This window comes from Terrapene carolina, unplaced genomic scaffold (genome assembly GCF_002925995.2).
Source record: "Terrapene carolina triunguis isolate 2854851 unplaced genomic scaffold, T_m_triunguis-2.0 Scaffold33911, whole genome shotgun sequence".
Lineage (NCBI taxonomy): Eukaryota > Metazoa > Chordata > Testudines > Emydidae > Terrapene > Terrapene triunguis.
In genome coordinates this window covers 2,424,778-2,444,655 of record NW_020698262.1, presented here as the reverse complement: position 1 = coordinate 2,444,655, position 19,878 = coordinate 2,424,778, and the positions used below count along the sequence as shown (strand labels likewise).

General features: G+C 38.7%; 1 protein-coding gene across 2 annotated transcripts in view; it reads right to left on the bottom strand.

The window, feature by feature from the left end:
- The window catches only part of LOC112116863 (cadherin-8), a 182,031-nt gene that overhangs the window by 115,444 nt on the left and 46,709 nt on the right, over nucleotides 1–19,878 (bottom strand). For both annotated transcript variants that reach the window (XM_024214595.1, XM_024214594.1), the window contains exon 2: nucleotides 11,120–11,414. In XM_024214595.1, coding sequence (XP_024070363.1) covers nucleotides 11,120–11,414 — 295 coding nt within the window. The remainder of the gene's footprint in view (nucleotides 1–11,119; nucleotides 11,415–19,878) is intronic.

The following is a 19,878-nucleotide window of genomic DNA, read 5'->3' as shown; positions in this document are numbered from 1 at the left end:
CCCCCATTGGCCCGGGACGGCGAACCGCGGCCAGTGGGGGCCGCGATCAACCGAACCTGCTGCGTCAGCAGGTAAATAAAACTGGCCCGGCCGGGTGCTTACCCTGGCGAGCCGCGTGCCAAACGTTGCCGACCCCTGCATTAGATAGTGTATTGTAAGGAAAACCCCTATATTGACAGGAAGATGAAGTAATGAGCATGAGGTTTTTTGCAGCTGTAATTTGGTGGCGCTATTATGATTTTTATATTTGTTTGATAAGAATAAGGTAGAGAATATGAAACATATCAGTTTCAGAATATCTGCTTCTTCCATAATATATTGTGTATGAATGGGCATGTGTATATTATATACATTGTACAAGTACATTGTATACCTACCCACACTATACATATATCTCTATATGGTGGAAGAAGCAGACATTCTGAAACTGGTATGTTTCATATTCATTAATTTTTATATCAAAATTGAAATATACAGGTGACAAAGGTGTAAAATTTTAACAGTGAGTAATTAACCATTTAGACAACTTATCAGGGTGACTGACAATTTTTAAAATCAAGATTGGATTTTTTTTCCCCCTAGTAGATATAGTCTAGGAATTATTTGGGGGAAGTTCTATGGCCTGTGTTATACAGGGTGTCAGACTTGATCACAATTGGCCATTATGGCCTTGAAATTTATAAAAACTATTAAACTATTGCTCTTGGTTTTTCATAGTATGTGTGAAATTTCATATTATTATTAATATTATTTACCATCTGTACTGCAGAAGCACCTAAAAACCTGTGATATCAGAATTCCCTTGTACTATGAGCTTTACAAACCTATAGAAAATGACAGACCCTGTCCCAAACAACTTATAAATTAAAAACAAACAAACACTTTTATTGCTAACATTTTTTAAAAATGGTCTTATCATGGAAACTCAAGAGAGTCATAAGAGCAGCTGCATGGACATCACCATACGTTATTCTGATAAACCCTAGCTTCATGGTTTCTTTAAAGTAAATGAAAGGAATACAAATGTTGGGCCAAATTCTTTTCAAACTGCATCAGCAGAATTTTGCTGCTCAGAGGTCCTGATCTCAAAGTAGTCATGCCAGGGTTACACCAGTATAGCAGAGTAGAATTTGGATTTCTGTTTCCAAATGTTAAATGTAATTTATTTTAATATACTTGAAGTGTACATAGTTTAGAAAGCTAATGACACTGGAAGAAATGTTAATAGAATGAAAAAAACCTGAATGAGTCAAAAACTTTCTTTGAACAATTAAATACCCCGGAAAACACACTGCAACAAAGCAATGTTTTCAGACTGCTCATCTGTCATTCTAATGAGCCTTTATTCTAATGTGAAGCAAATGGAAAATACACATATTGTCTGGAAAAGTGTAACTAAGAATCTGGAAGGTGCTTGCTATGCATAGAAGAAAACTGTCTTCTGCACAGCACATAGACAATAGAGCAAGCTGGCAGCCTTCAGCATTTTACAACTGTATAATGAGGAGCACTGGAAGCATGGTTGTGAAATCTAATAAGCTGCATATTTTACCATTTCATGTGCATAAACTAATTGTTTTAGAATTGTGATGTTTCCTTCCTAGAGTGGTGATCTTAAGAAAAGTAAAATGTTTCATACTGAGATAGATAAAGCTCTCTCTAGAAATTGTCCTCGTTGATGTTACCTACTGCTTGGATTTGACTCATGTGAAAGTAATAAGAAGGGACATCGTCTTTTTAGTTTTAAGGTTGGCAGTTCTCTCCGACTACAACTTATAAGATGATGCCATTAAAAAGCCTGCATGTGCTGCTTTATAAATTCCCCAGAGTGACCATTTGTTAGCATTAGAATACAGTTTGTAGCATCATAGGCAGCAGCACTGGGGTCCACCATATTTTATGTTTCTCTTAAAAAGAACTCTGTTTTCTTTTAGACATTACTTTCTTTTCCTTTTTAGGTATTGCTGTTATGATAGAACATTAATAATATTTGTGAGGGAGGAAGAAAATATTTGCTCTATTGTCCAGGACTTTCTAAAAGATGGCATTTGTCTAATCAATTGACTATTTCATCAGCACTCATACAAAACAAGGTGAATTGCCTATTTTATATAGAACTACTAAGGCATAGAAATTGCAAGGTCCCCAGGCAAAGAAAGTAAAATTGGACAATCACTACACAGTTATACTTCCATGAAGAGAAAAATTACTGTATTGTTTGTTGACTTACAAAGGAAGCTTCATGTAGGTGCAGTGTATAAATTTATTTATTTATTACATGTATAAACAATAGTAAAATAGTCCTTGCTGCGTGCACAAGGAATTCACCGATTTATAATTTTACCTTATAAAAATAAGAGATTTTCTACAACCTTGCAGTTTCAATTTGGTGTTTTCTTTGTGTGTGCATGTGCATGCGCCCATGCACGTGTGTGTGTGTGTGTGTGTGTGTGTGTGTGTGTCTTTTACAAAGGCTGATAATGCCAGCAAATATGAGCCAGGTTGCAGGAGCAGATTCAGAGCTCTTGCTCCCTCAGGCCAGCAGAGAGCAAGCATATGGCAGCAGAAACCATTGGCCTCCAGGGAAGGGGTACAGTCAAATCATCCAGCCAGCAGTCCTCTACAGGCTGATTCATGAGAAAGTAGCATTGACATCAGCTCCACAGGCAACAGCTCATCTGTATTCACAGAGAAACATTAAGTGTTGCAGATTCAGCAGTTAAACAAAGGCAGAGGTACTGATTCCTAAAGAAAATAATAATATTAAAATAAACTTGGACTGAGGCACAAAGATTGGATTCTGAATTGAGTCTGAATCTGACTTCTCCAAATTTCAAATGTGTCAATTACATAGAGTGACCTGAGTTGTAAAATTTGTATCTACTTCTGAATTAAAGGCTGGTCTTCCACAAAGTTTGGGGAGGAGGAAGTTCTGAGGTCTATCACCAATGAGTTAAAAAAAGTACCAGGTAGAAATAAATTACATTAATATAAGCTTCTATGAGAATATTATCACATAATGAGATTATTTTTCTGATACAAGACAAACTTTGGATGCGGTGCCTTGTGACTAGAATTTGGCAAAACTTTCCAAAATTTAAAAACACAAAATATAGTCAGGTCTCTTGTCGTGTGGTGCTTATCAGTGTCTCAATATTTGGGCAGTAATGTAGATGGACTTACTACCTCTCATCTGTGTCTTCTCCAAATAAGCTCTGGCCATGCATCAGTGCCTACTGCCACAAGCAGAGCTGTTTGAAAAATTAGATGGAATTTTTGCAAACATTTCAGTCACCAATTTTGACCGCCTTTCTGTCAAAATTTGACATTTGGAAAAAATGTTGAAAAAACTTTGTGAAGAGTGAACTTAGAATTGCTAACCACGGGTATTTGTACCAGAAATGTGAATGAAGGATATGTCTACACTGCAATCAGAGGAGTGATTGCAGCAGATGTAGACAAAACCGAGCTCGCTTTAATCTAGCTAAAACAAGTACCAACAGCAGTGAAGCTGTGGCAGCATGGGCGGTACAAGCTTGCCAGGGACATGTACAAGGTTGCTTAGGTGACTAGTCTGCACTGAAGTCTGTGTTGCTGCAGTTTCACTGACATTGGTATTTGTGCTAACTAGATTAAAGCTAACTCAGGTATGTTTACATGTCCTGCAACCACACCTGCAACTGCAAAGTAGAGATACCTGAAAAGTTATGTTCACACAGAATAAAAACAATATCATGTGACCTAGGCATGCAAAAACAACTAACACACACACAGCTCAACTTCAAATGCAGAATACTGGCAACAAACTGCCTGTGATTGATCTAGAGACAAGAATCTCTGCAGAAATTATTCTGGGCACAGATTCTGATAGGCCTGTACATAGGGGCACAGAATCAGGAAAGAACACAAGCAGCCCTGCCAACAATGCAGTCTCTGTGCAGAAGTGCATATTGCCTCAAAGAGTGTGTGGCCAAGCCCCTCCCCCCAGCCTGCGGGGAAGGACCAGCAGGCAGAAAGAAGTAGGCAGCACCCAACCGGACGATGTAGCAGCAGCATTCCAAGGAACTCTGGGAGGCAATTTCTCCTCCAACTCCTGCAAGTGTAGTGTGGCTCTGCTCTGACCCCTTATTCTAGTGTGTAGGCAGTTTGCACAGTGTACCCTCCTCGAAGGACAAATACATCCGAGAAACTGCAGACCATACGCAGACAGGAAGAGAGGCAACTTTCCCCTAATAAAATCATTATAAATCATTCACCCAGTTCTTTGCATAGTTAATTTAGGGCTCAATTCTGCACCCATTTATATCAGTGAGAGTTTTCACATTGACTGAGATCAAGACTAAGGGCTTGTCTAGACTTGGCAGTGCGAAGTCACTACCTACATGGATGGGGCACTCTTTTCAGCATAGGTAATCCACCTCTTTGAGAGGTGGTAGCTTGGTCGACAGGAGAATTCTTCCCTTGACCTAATGCTGTTTACACCGGGGTTTAGGTCAGTTTAATTGCATTGCTCAGGGGTGTGGATTTTTCACACCCCTGAATGACATAGTTATACTGACCTAATTTCCTAGTGTAGACCAGGCCTAAGGGCATGATCCTGCAAATACCAGCAGCGCTAGCTACTTTGAGGCATGCCCTTGATTGCAGCAGCTCTCTTTGAAGTTAGTGGGACTACTTGCAGTAGTTTGCTGTATATTCTCTAGTCAAAATGTTGGTAGGACTGCTCCCTCAGATTATAACCTCCTTGGGAACAGTGACATGACTTTCTATATACACAATGCCAAGCATACTTCAGTCATTTAGCAAACATTTTTTTTTTGAATTGCCAATTCGGATGCTGATTGAAACCAAGATGCAAAACCCAAGGTGCAAAAAAAAAAAAAAAAAAAATTACGTTTAAAAAAAAAGATCAATAGTTCCCTCCCTCCTCCCCCCAAAAAAAAAAAAAAACCTTAATAAAAGTTAAATTTTTGGTCAAGAATGTGTGTTTTTCCCCTTCTGTATCCTAACTGATTCTCTCACGCTTATTATTGCCTATCTACCTTTCATTCTCATAAGCTCCATTGAGGTCATTCACAATGTACATGAAAGATACATATAATTTCCATGTCTAAAAAAAAAAAAAATCCCTTATTTAAATGGCTCCTCGGTGCCAGAGTTCAAGAAGTTGATTATGCACAAGATGAACAAGTAGTGGAACAAGAGAAAGTGATGATATACATTTTCTAACAGCTGTTACATTGTAGCCATATTTTACAACATCTGCTATTTTTTTTCCTGAGCTTTTTCACTACCTTGGAGTTTACCCTTTGGGCTAATTTGTAGTTGACCCTAGTAATACAGTCCTTTTAGTCAACATTTTTGTGACAGACTATCATTGATTTAACAGTCATGCACAGTGTCTTAAAAATCAATATATACAGGGGAAGGGGGGGAGGGAAGAGTGAGAGAGTGTGGTGGGACTTGATAATATTACATCTTGGGTTTTTATCACAACTTTACAATTTACCAAGTTATTCCATCATTATTTATACCAGACTTTGGATGTTGATGACATACAGCAGATTTTGTCCCTTTTGGCAAACAATATGTAATTGGAGTAGAATTAATACCTCTGGGAGAAAGGGAAACAGACACACACACACACACACACACACACACACACACACACTTTTTATATGTGTATTTATGTGAAATATGTCTGTTTTGTATATGTGAAATAACAGATGGCCAAATTAATTGGAATTACTCCTGATATACAGTAGTGCAACTGGGGGCAGATTTTGGCCCAAAGAAAGCAGATATATTCAGATTAAAATTGCAATAATAGCAAATACTAACCTGAAAATCCAATTTCTTTTCCAAGAAAGAAATTTTCCAAGAAAGAAATCTTTGATGTTGAGAAACATCATAATAAAGAGAAGTTGAATTATTCTAAAATAATTCACCCACTCAATTTTTTGACGCATTGCAGGTGCAATTTAGTGCACTGCCATGCTGCATTACACTATGTACTGTGTTTTATTATGACAAGTGGGGAACTTTTGAATAGTTGGAGGTTTAGGTCAGATAATCCATGAAACGTTTGGATGTTTGTCTGAAATTAGTCAAAAATTGTGAATATTCACTTTTCCAATCTTCCTCTTTCTTCTGTCTCACCTTCTTCCCTGCACCAGCACATCTGTCTTTCTATTCAATGCATCTTTCTATTCTCCTGAACCTCTGCTGCTGACCACTAGCAGAACCATAGACCTCTAAGCACCCTTTGCTCAAAACAGAACTATGGAGCCTACCTCGCTGTTCCTTCCCTGAATACCACCACAGAACCGACAACATTTGAAGACCACATCCATACCAGGGCACATTATCAGACCTGCAGCAACCTAACCAAAAGTAAGGAATCTGTGAACAGTTGAGGAGAAGGAAGCACAAAAGGGAGACTTATCCAGGCATTTTCAAAGATACACTATGGGATCAGTTCAGTTTGACCTGGTTCTTCTATTTCTTTTTTTAAGCTGGCTCACTCATCTGTACATTATGACATCATTATTGGCTGTTACACAAAGGATGCAAGTTCAGGAACAAGTTTAAAAACAAGTGAACCACTGGGTACTCCACCTTTCTTCCCCATACTTATCTGGATCTCTTTCTGGGGTTCTCACCTGGTCCTCTTCCAAAATGTGTCCCTTTAGGTCTCATGATGCTTAAACATATTTGTACAGATTGCAGCTTAAATGCCTTTGAAAGCAAGTTATTTCCTACTTCCCAAGTGCACTTCTGTGAGCAGCCCTGCTAACATATGCTGCCACACAGGAGACAGGCATTCAGATTTGACTTCCTCCCTCCTTCTCAACCCTGGGTTCCTCAGGAGATCAGAGCAGTATTAAAACTGTACAGAACATTCAGTCTCACCAAAGAGGGAGGGGGACTGTGATGGACTAGAAGAATGATTATTGTGACAGAGCTGAAAGGAAGGAAACTGAGGGTTGAGGTAAGGGTGAATTGTGTGTGCTCCTCAGGGCTTTTTCTGGAGCATGAAGCCCACTCCTTCCTCAGAAAAAAGAGAATGATTTCAAATTATCCCTGAACACTGTGACTGTGCACACCATTCAGTGTGTGTGTTCGTGCGGATGCAAGAGTGTGCAGTCAAGACGGCTGAAAAGTCAGCATCATTCCTGCAGGAAATAACACTGGAATAGAGATTGCCTTGGCACCATTTGCTGGAGGAAGGTCCTGCAAACAGTCTTTGCAGGGAATCAGGATTTTCCAGCATCAGTCATATACAACATGTGGCGTATGTTCATACTGATTACGTATGTAAATGCATGTATACATGTGGTGTACATGCTGTCTAGAGAGGGTTTGCACCTGCAAAGCTCCAGCTTCCCCACAAACATGATATATTATCCATGTTGTAGATATACATATACAAGAGTGCATGTCAACTGTACTATCCATGTACTTATTCATATAGTTAGCACCTTGGGACAATGTTTTGTACAGTGCCCACCACATTACTGTCAAACAAGAAATTATAACATGCAGCAGTATAGGATATATCAGCTGCATATATTATGTTTGAAAAGCTACACTATGTCAGAATCTCAATGAAAGAGGGATGTGTTAGTTTTGGAATGCTAGAGAAATTAATGTGTATTCATTTGTATCTTCTATATTACTTTTTCCAGCTATCCAGAAATGAAATGACTTGTATAGTATTTTCATTGCATAAGCATTACATATACCATATGAGTTCCTCTCCAGTCTCAGAACATTCTCTCTCTCTCTCTCTCTCTCTCTCACACACACACACACACACACCCACACACACACACCAGTCCCAAGTTTTCCACACTTACTATCTGGGCACCCTAAGAAAACCCTGCCTTAGTGAAAACTGTGTTAGTGGAAAGTATCACACAGTTGAAATAGAAAAGCATGGGTGGGTGGAGTTCTCTTAAAAGGGGAATGAAGTGGATAACGGAAGCAAAATACTGAGAGCACAGAAAAAAAAACAAAAAAAACCCAACTCTAACTCTGGAAGAAGAAGTCAATCTTTCCCCTACATATTGATAGATGATGGAAACTGACTTTAAAATAAACATGACAATACCTAAAAAAAGTTAAAATAATTTATATTTACTATAGCCATTGATATAGCTTCTAGTTGATTAGAAGGAGGGAGAATAGCCAAAGAAGTAACAGTAAAATTGGTAAAACAGCAATGTTCTCGCCTTCAAAATGTCAGCCTTGACTTTTAGTCATATTACAGGTCAACAGGAAGAACTGCATATGCTGCATTGATTTTATAGTTATTCATCATCCACATAATTCAGTGAGATACATGCTCCGTGTCCAGGAGTGGCAGCTCAGAATTAGGGTTTGTATTTGCTGTTGGTGCTTTTGTGGAGTAATAGGTTGAAAATAAAGTTCATCCCATGGAATGCTACATAAAGAAAAAATATAAGGCGTAGGGATATTTAGACACATACGCTGTCCTCCTGTCTGCTTCATTCAATAACATTGGAGTGCAAAAATCATACGGTAATTCTAAATCCAAGTCTTCTTTTGAGATGACTTATGACTTGTTTTCACCTTGGTTGTTGTTATTGCTATTAAGGGTTTGAATATTAACTATAGCATTTGAAAATAAAATCTTTATGGGCCATGTTGTACCAGACAGAAGAGGCACAGGCCTGGTAGGTTCAGGAGCAGAGCTGACCCACCTCAATGGGAATTTCAGGAGCAATTGTGCTTCCCTGTGCTTCTAGCATACATGGGGAATGAGACACTGTACCATCCCTACTCTATCTTCATTGATAACTCTCTTCTCCTTCATGTCTCCAAGGTTAACATTCTTGATACCAATGTTTGTCTCATCTCCTATACCCTCCATATATAATCTTTTGCAAAGTCCTATCACATCTTCTTTAACGTCCCCCCAAAACATCCTTTTTTCATTATCCCATCTGCTAAAACTCTTGTCCATATACTGGCCACCTTTTGCTTTGATTACTGTAGACTTCTACTGTCCAGATTTCTTGCCTCTCACCTTTCCCTCCTCAAGTCTGTCCAAAACTCACTGCTGATTTAATTTACCACTCCTGTCATTCTCACCACATGCTCTTTTCTCTCACCATTAATGATATGTCCTTTCCATATCACTAGTTTCATTTGTATCTAATCCCATACACATTCCATATGTTTTTCCCATCCTTTCACTTTACTGCTCCTTCATTGCCTTTCTCCTTCTCAGTTTCTTCCCTTCCTCTGCTCTTATCCACCATCTCTTTCCTCCTCAGTTGCCTCATTAAAGATCATCTCTTTCAACAAAGCCTGCTCCTTCTCATCAGTAACCCCTATGTTTTCCTCTACCTGATCTGCTACACAGTGCCCTGTCTGTGATTTGCCTTGTCTTACTTAGATTGAAGCATCCTTAAGCAGGAATCATGTGATGTCTTAATCTATGTTTCTAAAGTGCTGCATACCATTATGGGCTATATAAATTATTCTTAATAATAGAATTAATGCTCAGAAAGCATTTTCCCTCTGCAGACATCTTTGTATTTCCCCTCTAGTTTTTCCTTCGGAAAGCCCAATCAGTCCAGTTCATATAAGGATTAGCCTACAATTTCTTTCTTGCCCCCTCCCCCTTTTAATTTAATTAAGCCATTTTCTTGCCTAGAGCTTGGCAAAAATATCATCTGAAACCAGGTCCACATTATGTTTGAGCTACTATACAATTAAAACAGCTTAGCATATTAAACATGTGTTTTGGTAAAGGAATTGACATTCAGGCTGAAAATGCATATACCCAATTCCAGTAGAAGTGATTCAAAGCAACCAAGACATCAAATCTGGAGAAGAATTATAATTGACAAACCCTACCATAACTATGCTAGTGCTACTGGGTCTGCTGCAGTTAGATTTGAAAAGGTCCCCATACAACTCATTGTACTGAATTGCAGGAAGATGACAGTTCTAGCCCCATATATTGTCTGTGTGTATGTATGTTTCACTGCAATAGAACAGAATGCTGTTTCCAAACTCTTTGACAGGGCACTATTATGTTTGTAAAGAGGCTTGGCATGCCTTCAAGTGAGCGTCTATGTATATCTTGCCTTGACAGCCATAGAGTACAAGAATTGCCGAAAACCACATTACTTTCAGTTTAATATTGGTAAACCTTAGAAATCATTCTTTACTTTCTATGGCCCGATTCTGATGTCCTCACTCACACTGAGTGCTCTGCAATTAATCACATTGGTTTCAATGGGCCTCCTCTGAGAGTAAGATACTACATACTGAATTTCAATATATTCCTAGGTGTCTGTATCTTTCTACCTATATGTAAAGGTATATGTCTAGACAGCTGCAGATATAGATATATAAAACAAAATGTGCACCAGAATTGCACAATGAAACAAACATATGCCCATCCAAGACACACACAAAAAAACATATGAAGGAATATAAATGAACACATTACCAATACAATCTATTAACAAGTACATTTTGCATGTATCTTCTTATTTTCCTTTCCTTCAACCACATTCACTCCTTTCATCTTCTTCTTCTTCCCAGCTTTCTCTCTTTGCCCATTCTAATGCCCTCATTTTCAGATCATATGCCTAAGTGGTTAAGCCCACCATCAGTTTCCAGACATAACATCTTTCATTTTCATGTTTTTGGCTGATTATAGTTATACGTGGAGGAAAATAAATGAGTATGTGTCCACATATTGTAAGTGCTACATCTGTGTACAAATACACACAAACAGATAATTAAACATCAACAAAATATCAATAGGATTAGAGTGGCATGTTGGAACAAATCTTGCTAAATCCTCCTCAATAACAACACTCCACAGCATCAGAAACAGACTATAAATTTGGGCCACAGAAGTATTATTGTGCAAAGAATGCCAATTGAATATAACTGATAGTCATTTTCTTATTACTGAGGGTCTCAACCTATTGTACTGCAGTTGAGCACTTTGGTCAAGAAGGGATTTAAAAAAATGAAATAGAAATGAAATAAATATTTTTCCATCATTGGTGTACTGGGCTATTTTAAAGGCTGACTTTTCAAAGCTCTTTATATGTTTAGGTGTACATACCCACAATGGACATTTCTGGAACAGTGGCATGATATGGGCCATCAAGAAACTCTGGTGCATTGTCATTGATGTCTTGAACCTTAATAATGAATTCTGAAGGCGGTTCCAGAGGTTTGTTTGTATCCCCATCGACTGCTTGCGCTGTTAGCGTGTACTCTGCCTTTTCCTCACGGTCAAGTCTTTTCATAGCATGAATATCTCCAGTCTTGTCATTGATCACAAAGATTGTCCCAGCTCCATCTCCTGACAGAATATACTTGATTTTGCTGCTTCCAGGATCCAAGTCTGTGTGTAGCTAAAATCACAAATAAGCATTTTAGTGATAAAAACCAGCATTTACTTTTCACATTGGTCTAGCCATGCATTTCTCAAGTTATTCTTTTGTACTTTAATCTTAGCTCCAGTGATCCATATCTCAGCTTGAATATGCAAGAAGAGTAAGGACTTGTATGCATACTAATCAAAATTGAATGTAATCATAGGCATAATTAGACTTTCTATTTAAAAAGCAGCTGTTTTATATATTTAAATCCCTATTTCTAAATGTAAATGTCTTCAGATCTATTATGAACCAAAATGAACAAACACTAAATGTCCTTAACCAATTAGATCAAAGAGCAAATGAAGGATAAGCAATAATATATTTTTAAATCTAGCTACTTATTTTCATGCATTACTTCCTTTCAGCTTATTTTCAGAAAGTGATGGGTGTTTAAAAATGACTTAAACACATTTGGCAAGTTTCATCTGAGTTAATGTTTTTAATTGACAGCATTACCCAAAATCTTACAACTGCATTTTAACTCAGTTGTTGAATTGAACTAAAAAGACTCTTAAATCCTTATTCCCAAAGGGTTATTCATGAAAGAGTGTTTTGTGAAAGCAAGCTACCAGAAAAATGGAGAACGATTATTTTCCTTGGGCACACTTTTCTTCACAATTTCTTCCCATCAGAAAACTGATTTTTAAATTGTATTTAGTGCTTCAACAAAATGAGAAGATAAGATTAAAAAACCCTGAAATAATATAGAAAAAAATTCAAATTCAAGCAGCTCTTCTCGTATACTTTTCAGCTAAGTGCTTGAACCAAAGCCCACTGGAGTGGGCTCTGGATCAACCCTAAAATGCCAGGTGAAATCAAATAATCAATTAATCTTCAAGTGTAAGATATGCTTTTTATTATACCAAGTTTATTAATGTCAATATATATTGAAATGAATGAATATATTATTATAATTCATTTATAGTGATATTAAGCCCACTGGAAGATTACTTTAGTTTATGTACATATTTAACATTTTTTGAACACATTTAGTAAGAGAAATTGTATAAAATATAATTTTAAAAGAGTATCATTTGCATTAAATATCTTGCACATCATCTTCACAAAAGATGTTCTGATAGAGGTTTGTATAACCTGGTAACCAGCAACAATCACCTAACTGATTTTGCTTTCACAATGGTCTTCATTAGAGGATAAAATGAGATGGAAAAATTTCTTACAGTATTTGCTGTCATCCTATCCTGTAATTGATGCACCTAAATGATCTTGCAGACACGTTCTTTCATAGATATTTTTTCAAGTTTGGATCAAATGTTGTTAAGTTAGCCCATGCTCTTGCTTTGAGGTACTTGGGCTCCAGTAATGATGAGACAGTTTAGATAACAATGTTAGAGCACCTTGTCTAGCATCATCTCTAGATGTTGCAATAAGCACAGCAGACAACTGCAGTCAAATTTGGTCTTCTGGAGTTGGATTTAAGATTTACCGTCTTTCCCCGAAAGTAAGACATTCCCCGAAAATAAGACCTACTTCCAGTTTTGCCTCTCGCTGTAATATAAGGCATCCCCCCGAAAATAAGACCTTCCCGAAAATAAGACCTCCCCGATAATAAGGCCACTCCGGAATATAAGGCCCCAAAGCTACCGTAAGGAGTCTGACTCCTCTGGACTGTAGCGGCGGGCGCCGCCGCGCAGCTCACTGATTGGCCGCAACAATAAATGTGTACCATATTCTTCTTCATGGAAAAATAAGACCTCCCCTGAAAATAAGACCTAGCGCATCTTTGGGAGCAAAAATTAATATAAGACACTGTCTTATTTTCGGGGAAACAGGGTATACAGTAGTTTGAATTTTGGACAATCAGTTTGAATCTTGGGAGGAGTTGGAGCTGGCATCTGTTATTTGACTTCCAGCCATATGGAGCCAAATAACTTAGTTGTCCCACAAAGATCTTCTGGGTGAAATCCTGGCTCCATTAACTCAATCTATCTCCACCTGCCCTTCATCCCCTCTTTCTTCCTCCCTTCCATCTTCTCTGTTGCCCTGTCCTCCACAAATCAAAACCCCACCTAAACCAAACAAAAAACCACAAAACTAGCATGATGTTCACAAACCATCACTCTGTTTGTAGGTTCTCTCTCTTTCCCTTATCTTTGCCTGTCTTCTTAGGAGTGTAAACTCTTTCAGACAGGGAACAGTCTACTATTCTGTATTTGTACAGTGCCTAGCACAACAGAGGCTTGTTTCTGATTAGCCCGTAGTCACGGTTTTAATAAACACAACAAACAACTACATTGATGTCAATAGCAAAATCCGCAATGATGTCAAACGTGCCAGGATTTCATCCCTGTGTTTTGATGGGCAATCTACCATGCATTGATGATTTATGTCTTAGAATGGTAAGCCCTTAAAAATTATTAGATTATTTTTTTTAAGTAGAAAGAGGGTCATATCGAAACTTCAGATGCTGTGAATAGGCTGATTCCCCACCCTGCTATTAACCCGGGGATGGCAGCGATTTTTTTAGAGAAACTGCTCAGTTAAGAGTAACTAACCATTGAGAGAAGTATGTGCCATCAATAACCTCACAAGACCTGTCACCAAGGTAGATACTGAGTCTGTGCTAAAGAAGATGAAACATGGGAAGGCAGTGGGACCATACAGTGTACCAATTGTGGCATTTAAAGCATTAGGCCTTGAGGGGGCATGATGATGATAAACTTCAACCATTTAGTCCCCAAAACTGGAAAAAAAACGCCCAATGAGCAGCAGAAGACCATGCTGGTATCTATCTTCAAGTGTGAAATGTATGTGCAGAGGAATTACAGACTCATAAGGTTAATGAGTCATACAATTAAATGGTTGGAAAGAATTATCAGGAAAAGAAGTTGTAAATGACTAAAGCATCAAATAAATGACAGTCAATTCGGGTTTATGGCAGGAGGGTAAACAATAGAATTACAGGAGAATCACAATGAATAGCATTTTGTGTACACTGCGAGAAGGCTTATGACAGAGTTTCTAGAGAATTGATATGGTGGTCTATGGCCACGCAATCTACCAGAGACATATGTTCAGGCTATCATGGACATGTAGGAGGGCAGTAAAACACTACTGAGAAGCAGCTGCAGCTACAGTGATCCATTCACAGTGAAGGTGGGTCTATATCCAAAATCAGTCTTAAGTCCATTCCTATTTGTGATTGCAATGGATACTTTCATTCAGGGGATTAGGAAAGAGGATCCATGCAGTATGCATTGTGCTTATGATATTAGATTGTGTTTCAAAGATAAATACAAACTGGAAAGGGATCTAGAATGATGGAGGAGTGCATGAGAAGAAAATGGTTTATGGATTAGCCAACAAAAAATGAAATACATGCAATGCTTCATTGAGAGGGACAATGAGAAACCAGTAAAACTAGGTCATATAGAGTTAACCTCTGTGCAACAATTCAAATACCTCAGTTCAGTAATGAGCGATGATGGGCATGTCGATGTGAACATTAGGAGTCTCATGAAGAGCGCTTGGTGCAAATGCAGGGAGTTGGTGGGAATTCTCTGCAATAAGAATATGTTAATTAAAGTGTATAAAACCATGATTAGGCCATCCATAATGTAAGGATTGGAATGCTAGCCAAAGAAGAAGAGAGAAGAATAACTACTTCACACTGCTGACTGAGAATGCTCAGGTGGATGCTGTGTGAGATGAGAGCTGACAGCCAACAGAGAAATGATACAAGCCAAGATATAAGTAGCCCCCATCATGAAAAAGCCAAGGGAGCATGGACTGAGATGGTTGGGTCATGTGAGATGAGACATAGGATTTCTTGGCCAGAGATTACAAGAGCTATCACAAGGCAAATACAGCTAGGAAGACCCAGAAAATGGTTGTAAGAGATGCTGAAGGAGTCCATGAAGTTCAGTGTCACCAGGAATGCTTGGACATAAAGAACAGGAATCACTGACTCTGACTAACAGGACAAGGTGAAGGCAAAGAAATATAGAGCCATGGAAGATTTGCAGAAGTTCTTTAATCACAAACTAGTGAGACATTGATATTTGGACTGAATACAGCTCATGGTTAATAATAGCACATTGGAAACGTGCCTAAAAGAGGTAGGAGTGCCCAGAAGCATTTTATAACCTTTAAGCTGCAATTGATTAGGATCAATGGAAAATACATTTAACTCCCCCCCCCCCAAAGATTAATCTGGGCCAAAAACAATAGTGTCAGGCACCAGCCTGCAGCAGAGCCAGTCTCCTGGCAACCCAGTGAACACAGCTGGTTCTGATATAAGTTGTCTGATAGACTGTGGCACCTGATTGGTTGCAGGAGTCAGCAGGCTGGCTGGTACTTAAACTCAATAGCACCAGCAGTCCAGCAGCTGCTTAGCATAGTCCTAGTCTGCAGCTGTGCTTTATACTATCCCTGCCTCTGCCCTCTCTAGCCTTGCTTCAGCCCCAGCCTGTACCTGCTCCTGTTCCTGCTCCAGCCTCAGACTGTACTTGTTCTAGCCCCCAGCTTCCTCCTGACTCCTGGCTTAGATCCTCTTCTCCTTCTGACTGCAACTCCAGTTAACCCTGGGCTTTAGGGCTTTGGATTCTGACTCCTGACTCTGATCCTTGGCTTTGCTCCGATGCCTACCCCAGCCTGGATCCAGCTCTAATAGGTAGACCAGACTCTTGCTCCAATCTGGTCACTGACAGTCATATGTTCCGAGCCCTTTAATATAAAGCAAATGATAAATGTTACATTTATTCGAATTGTGTTCATCCTTTATGGTGAGTATCCAAAGTCAAAGGTCAAAACAGCTTTCTGAGATATTAAAGTGCTTTAATATGGAAACATTATATTAAATGACCTACATAGGTACCAATGTTTCTAAATCATTATATTGTTTTGATTTAGGATCTAACTGACATCACCTTATAGCTTCAAAGCACAAAATTAAGTGATGTTCAAAGTCAGAGAGCATATTATTTTTCCCAACTAACATTCCCTCTGTTGTACGAGATGTGAATGATAATAAAAAGCAATTGTCAAGCTTCAGCAGGCTGCATTCATGTGAACGTTCAAGATCATTACACTCATAATTATATAAGGTCTAGGTGAATTGATAGAGAGGCATAATCAAGAGGATAAACGAATCTGAGTTTCTGCTGAAAAGTCTTCACAAATATTGGAAATATGAAACTGTTTTCCACACCTGTACCTTTATCCATTACATTTGTGCCTGGAACCTGGCCTCCTAGTTTTCAGAGTGGTATTGAGAATTGTAACAAAAACATATATTTAACAAAGGAAACATTAATATTTACCACCTAGATTCCAGTACTAGACATGATCCCAGAATTAAGAGGAACATACACTTAATGAAAAACTTCATTCTATCCAGAAATGGTGGCCTTTACTTCCCTTGCATGAGACCCAATTAGACTTTCTGACAGAGAAGTCCCAGGGCAGTGAAATCGCTCTCAACTCGTGGCCAGGCTGTAGAGTTGTAAATGCAAACATCTCCTTCCCTTGAAGTAGCAACCACACAGTTCCTCTATCCAACATATTCATGCGCTAATTGCCATTAGATTGTCCTTGCATCCTCCCCATAGCATACCTCTGGTCCCAATGGTGATACAGATGTCTTGTGTTAATACTCTGAAACCCCCATATGGCCTTAACACAGGTCTTAAGTAGCACAGAGGGCCGTACAGTACTTCTCCACATCAAGACAAATTTCACCCAACAATGAACTCTGAATCCCACAATAACTAATATTCATTGGTATAATACAGCTGGTGATCAGTGACTTCAATATTATTAATATCATGTATTGTACTGCCACAATACTAACTTTATTATTCATCAATTAATGAACACATACAAAAGAGTGTTGCCAACACATTTAGTCAGATATATAGCATATATTTATAGTCTTCCACATACATACCTTACAAACACACAATTACCATCAATGCAGCAGAGAAATTGCAGAGACAAATACTTGCTCTAAGGACTTTTCTATTTTGCAGATTTAAAAGTACCACTCTACAATAAAAAAAGGTAATACACTGGAATGCTGATTATTCAATTCATATTAAATGGTCATAGCCTATAGGAGTTCAACTTCTTGGCTAAATCTGTATAATTTTATAAATCCTTTGTGTGTTTGTGGTTTTTGAACTAGACGTGTGGTAACCCACTGCAGCACAACCATGGGAGAAATCAACCATAATAGTTCTTGAGTCTCTAGCTTCAGTTCTGTGATCCAGTGGGAGAGCCACTGTGCTTTTGGCAGATAGTAAAATGTACTCCCTTTTGCTTTCAGTCACCTCATCTGCCCAGTGTGAGGATGGATGTGGCCATGACTCTTCTCTCAAGAGTATCCTCCCTGCCTTAGAGGCTATACGCTCTTGGGAGCACTAGCCTGGAGCAGCAACTGTGCTCCCTAACCACATTGTGACTGCAACCTGTGCGGGTGTACAGAATGGGGGGAGAAGGAAATAATGCTCTTAGGGTCTGACCCAGCTCTATTGAAGTCAATGGGAATCTTTCCATTGACTTCAGCAAAAGTAGGATTGGGCCCTTAGAGCCATCTCTGACCCTGGTGCCCAGGTACTGGATGAGACATAATCCAGCTTGTAATGAGCTGGATTGTCTAAACAGAGGCTCTGCCAACCCAATGTCAACATATTAGAGGTGAAACAAGCATAACTGCTGCAATAATCCAAAAGAGAAAAATCACAGCCTATTAGAAATATGCTCTTGGATATTTTTAATTAAGAAAAGAAAAGACTGCACCATGAAATGAAGTTTTATTTGAGTTCATTAGAGAATAATTAATTCATCCATGTATAATTACAAAGGAATTACCCATCACTTCTTTCAAAGGAAATTACACAATCTGCATTTTAAACTTCATTTTAAAGCCTTGCATCATTCTTCCGAGAAAGCACCACATGCTGCTCTCAATTTTAGAATTTCTAAGTATATTTCTTAAAGGGATCACTGGTAAATCATTGATTCCATTCACTTCTCTGAAATTTTATATATTATCCTAATGCTCTTTCTTTCCCCCTTTTCTGTGCCTGGTATGGAAATCCTGAAGGGGAATCCTTCATTTCAGAGGCAGATCACATTTAATGAACCCAGAGATAGTTTCTTTCTGGATTCTTTCACAAGTCCCTATGGGTTCTAAGGCACTCTAGCTCATTCTGTAAAACATACTGAAAGATTTCAGTGGCTTCTGCATTCATTTATATACATCACTGCTTCCAATAATTGTAACACCTTTCTCCTGCTGTGATCCTTTTCCTAGTTATCTGTCTATTCTTCCTGTGTGTCTTCTGGTTTTGCTAGATATATGAAAACAATTAGGTGGTAAGAAAAACTTTGCTTTGTAGTTTTGGTGAGTTGTGACACAAGATGATATGTGTGCTCATCAACGACCCAAGATATAAAGGATCATTCATCATTAAAGTCCATAAGACAGGCTGCAATTCATTTGTACACAATGTGGAATTAATAAAGTGATTATAATTTCAATTCAATAGAATCTATTATTTTCTTCATGGATGTGCTGGTCCCTTTAATAGTAATAGTAATGGGAATTATATCGGCATAGTAGGGGGAGGAAAACCAAATATTCTGCATTACCATAGAGAGTAATGACAAACATGGGGCACAGCCTTGTTCTCACTGAAGTTAACATCAGCCCTTCCAACTATTTTAACAGGAGAAGGAAAATGCCCATGGGGTATTTATGGTTTCGCTTAAGATATTAGGATCATGTAACTAAAGTATTTGTCAATGGACTTTCCTGTTCAGCTGCAGTTTCATAACCATATTCAAAGAGAAGTAAAGCAATAATACCCCTAATACTTTCATCCAATAGTGTAATCATTGGTTTTGTCTGCCTCCGTTTCCTACACTGTCAATTACAACATCTTTGATTCTGGATGCCTTCTTTTTTATTTCAATTTATTCTTTGCCATTGCTTTTTTATTTCATTTGATTTGCTAATTCAGTGTGTGTTTAGATTCATGCCTCAACTGTGCACAAATATCTTTTTACCATTTACCTCTTGCTATCTCCTTATGAGGTATCAGAGTGACCTGTGGGCTAAAAATAGAGCAAGGATTGGGAGCCAAGTAACGTTGACTGGCTCTATGGCCTTGGGCAAATCGCATAGGGCTGAATTCATTCCTGTGCCACGCTTGAACCTCTCATACTATCATCACACAGACACACACACACACACACACACACACGATACTGGGCCTGCCAAGGGCTGCTTGTCCCCGCTGATGGTTAGGGCATCAAGTGGTTCCTTAATTTGCTCCTGGCTACTCTGTATCAGCCAGAAAATAGCCAGGTCATGGGATAGACTGGCCAGACACACTGTCATTACAAGACCATTCCTAACTTACCCTAGGATTCCCCTTTTGAAGGGGGCTTTTGGGAGGGTGAGGATTTGGCA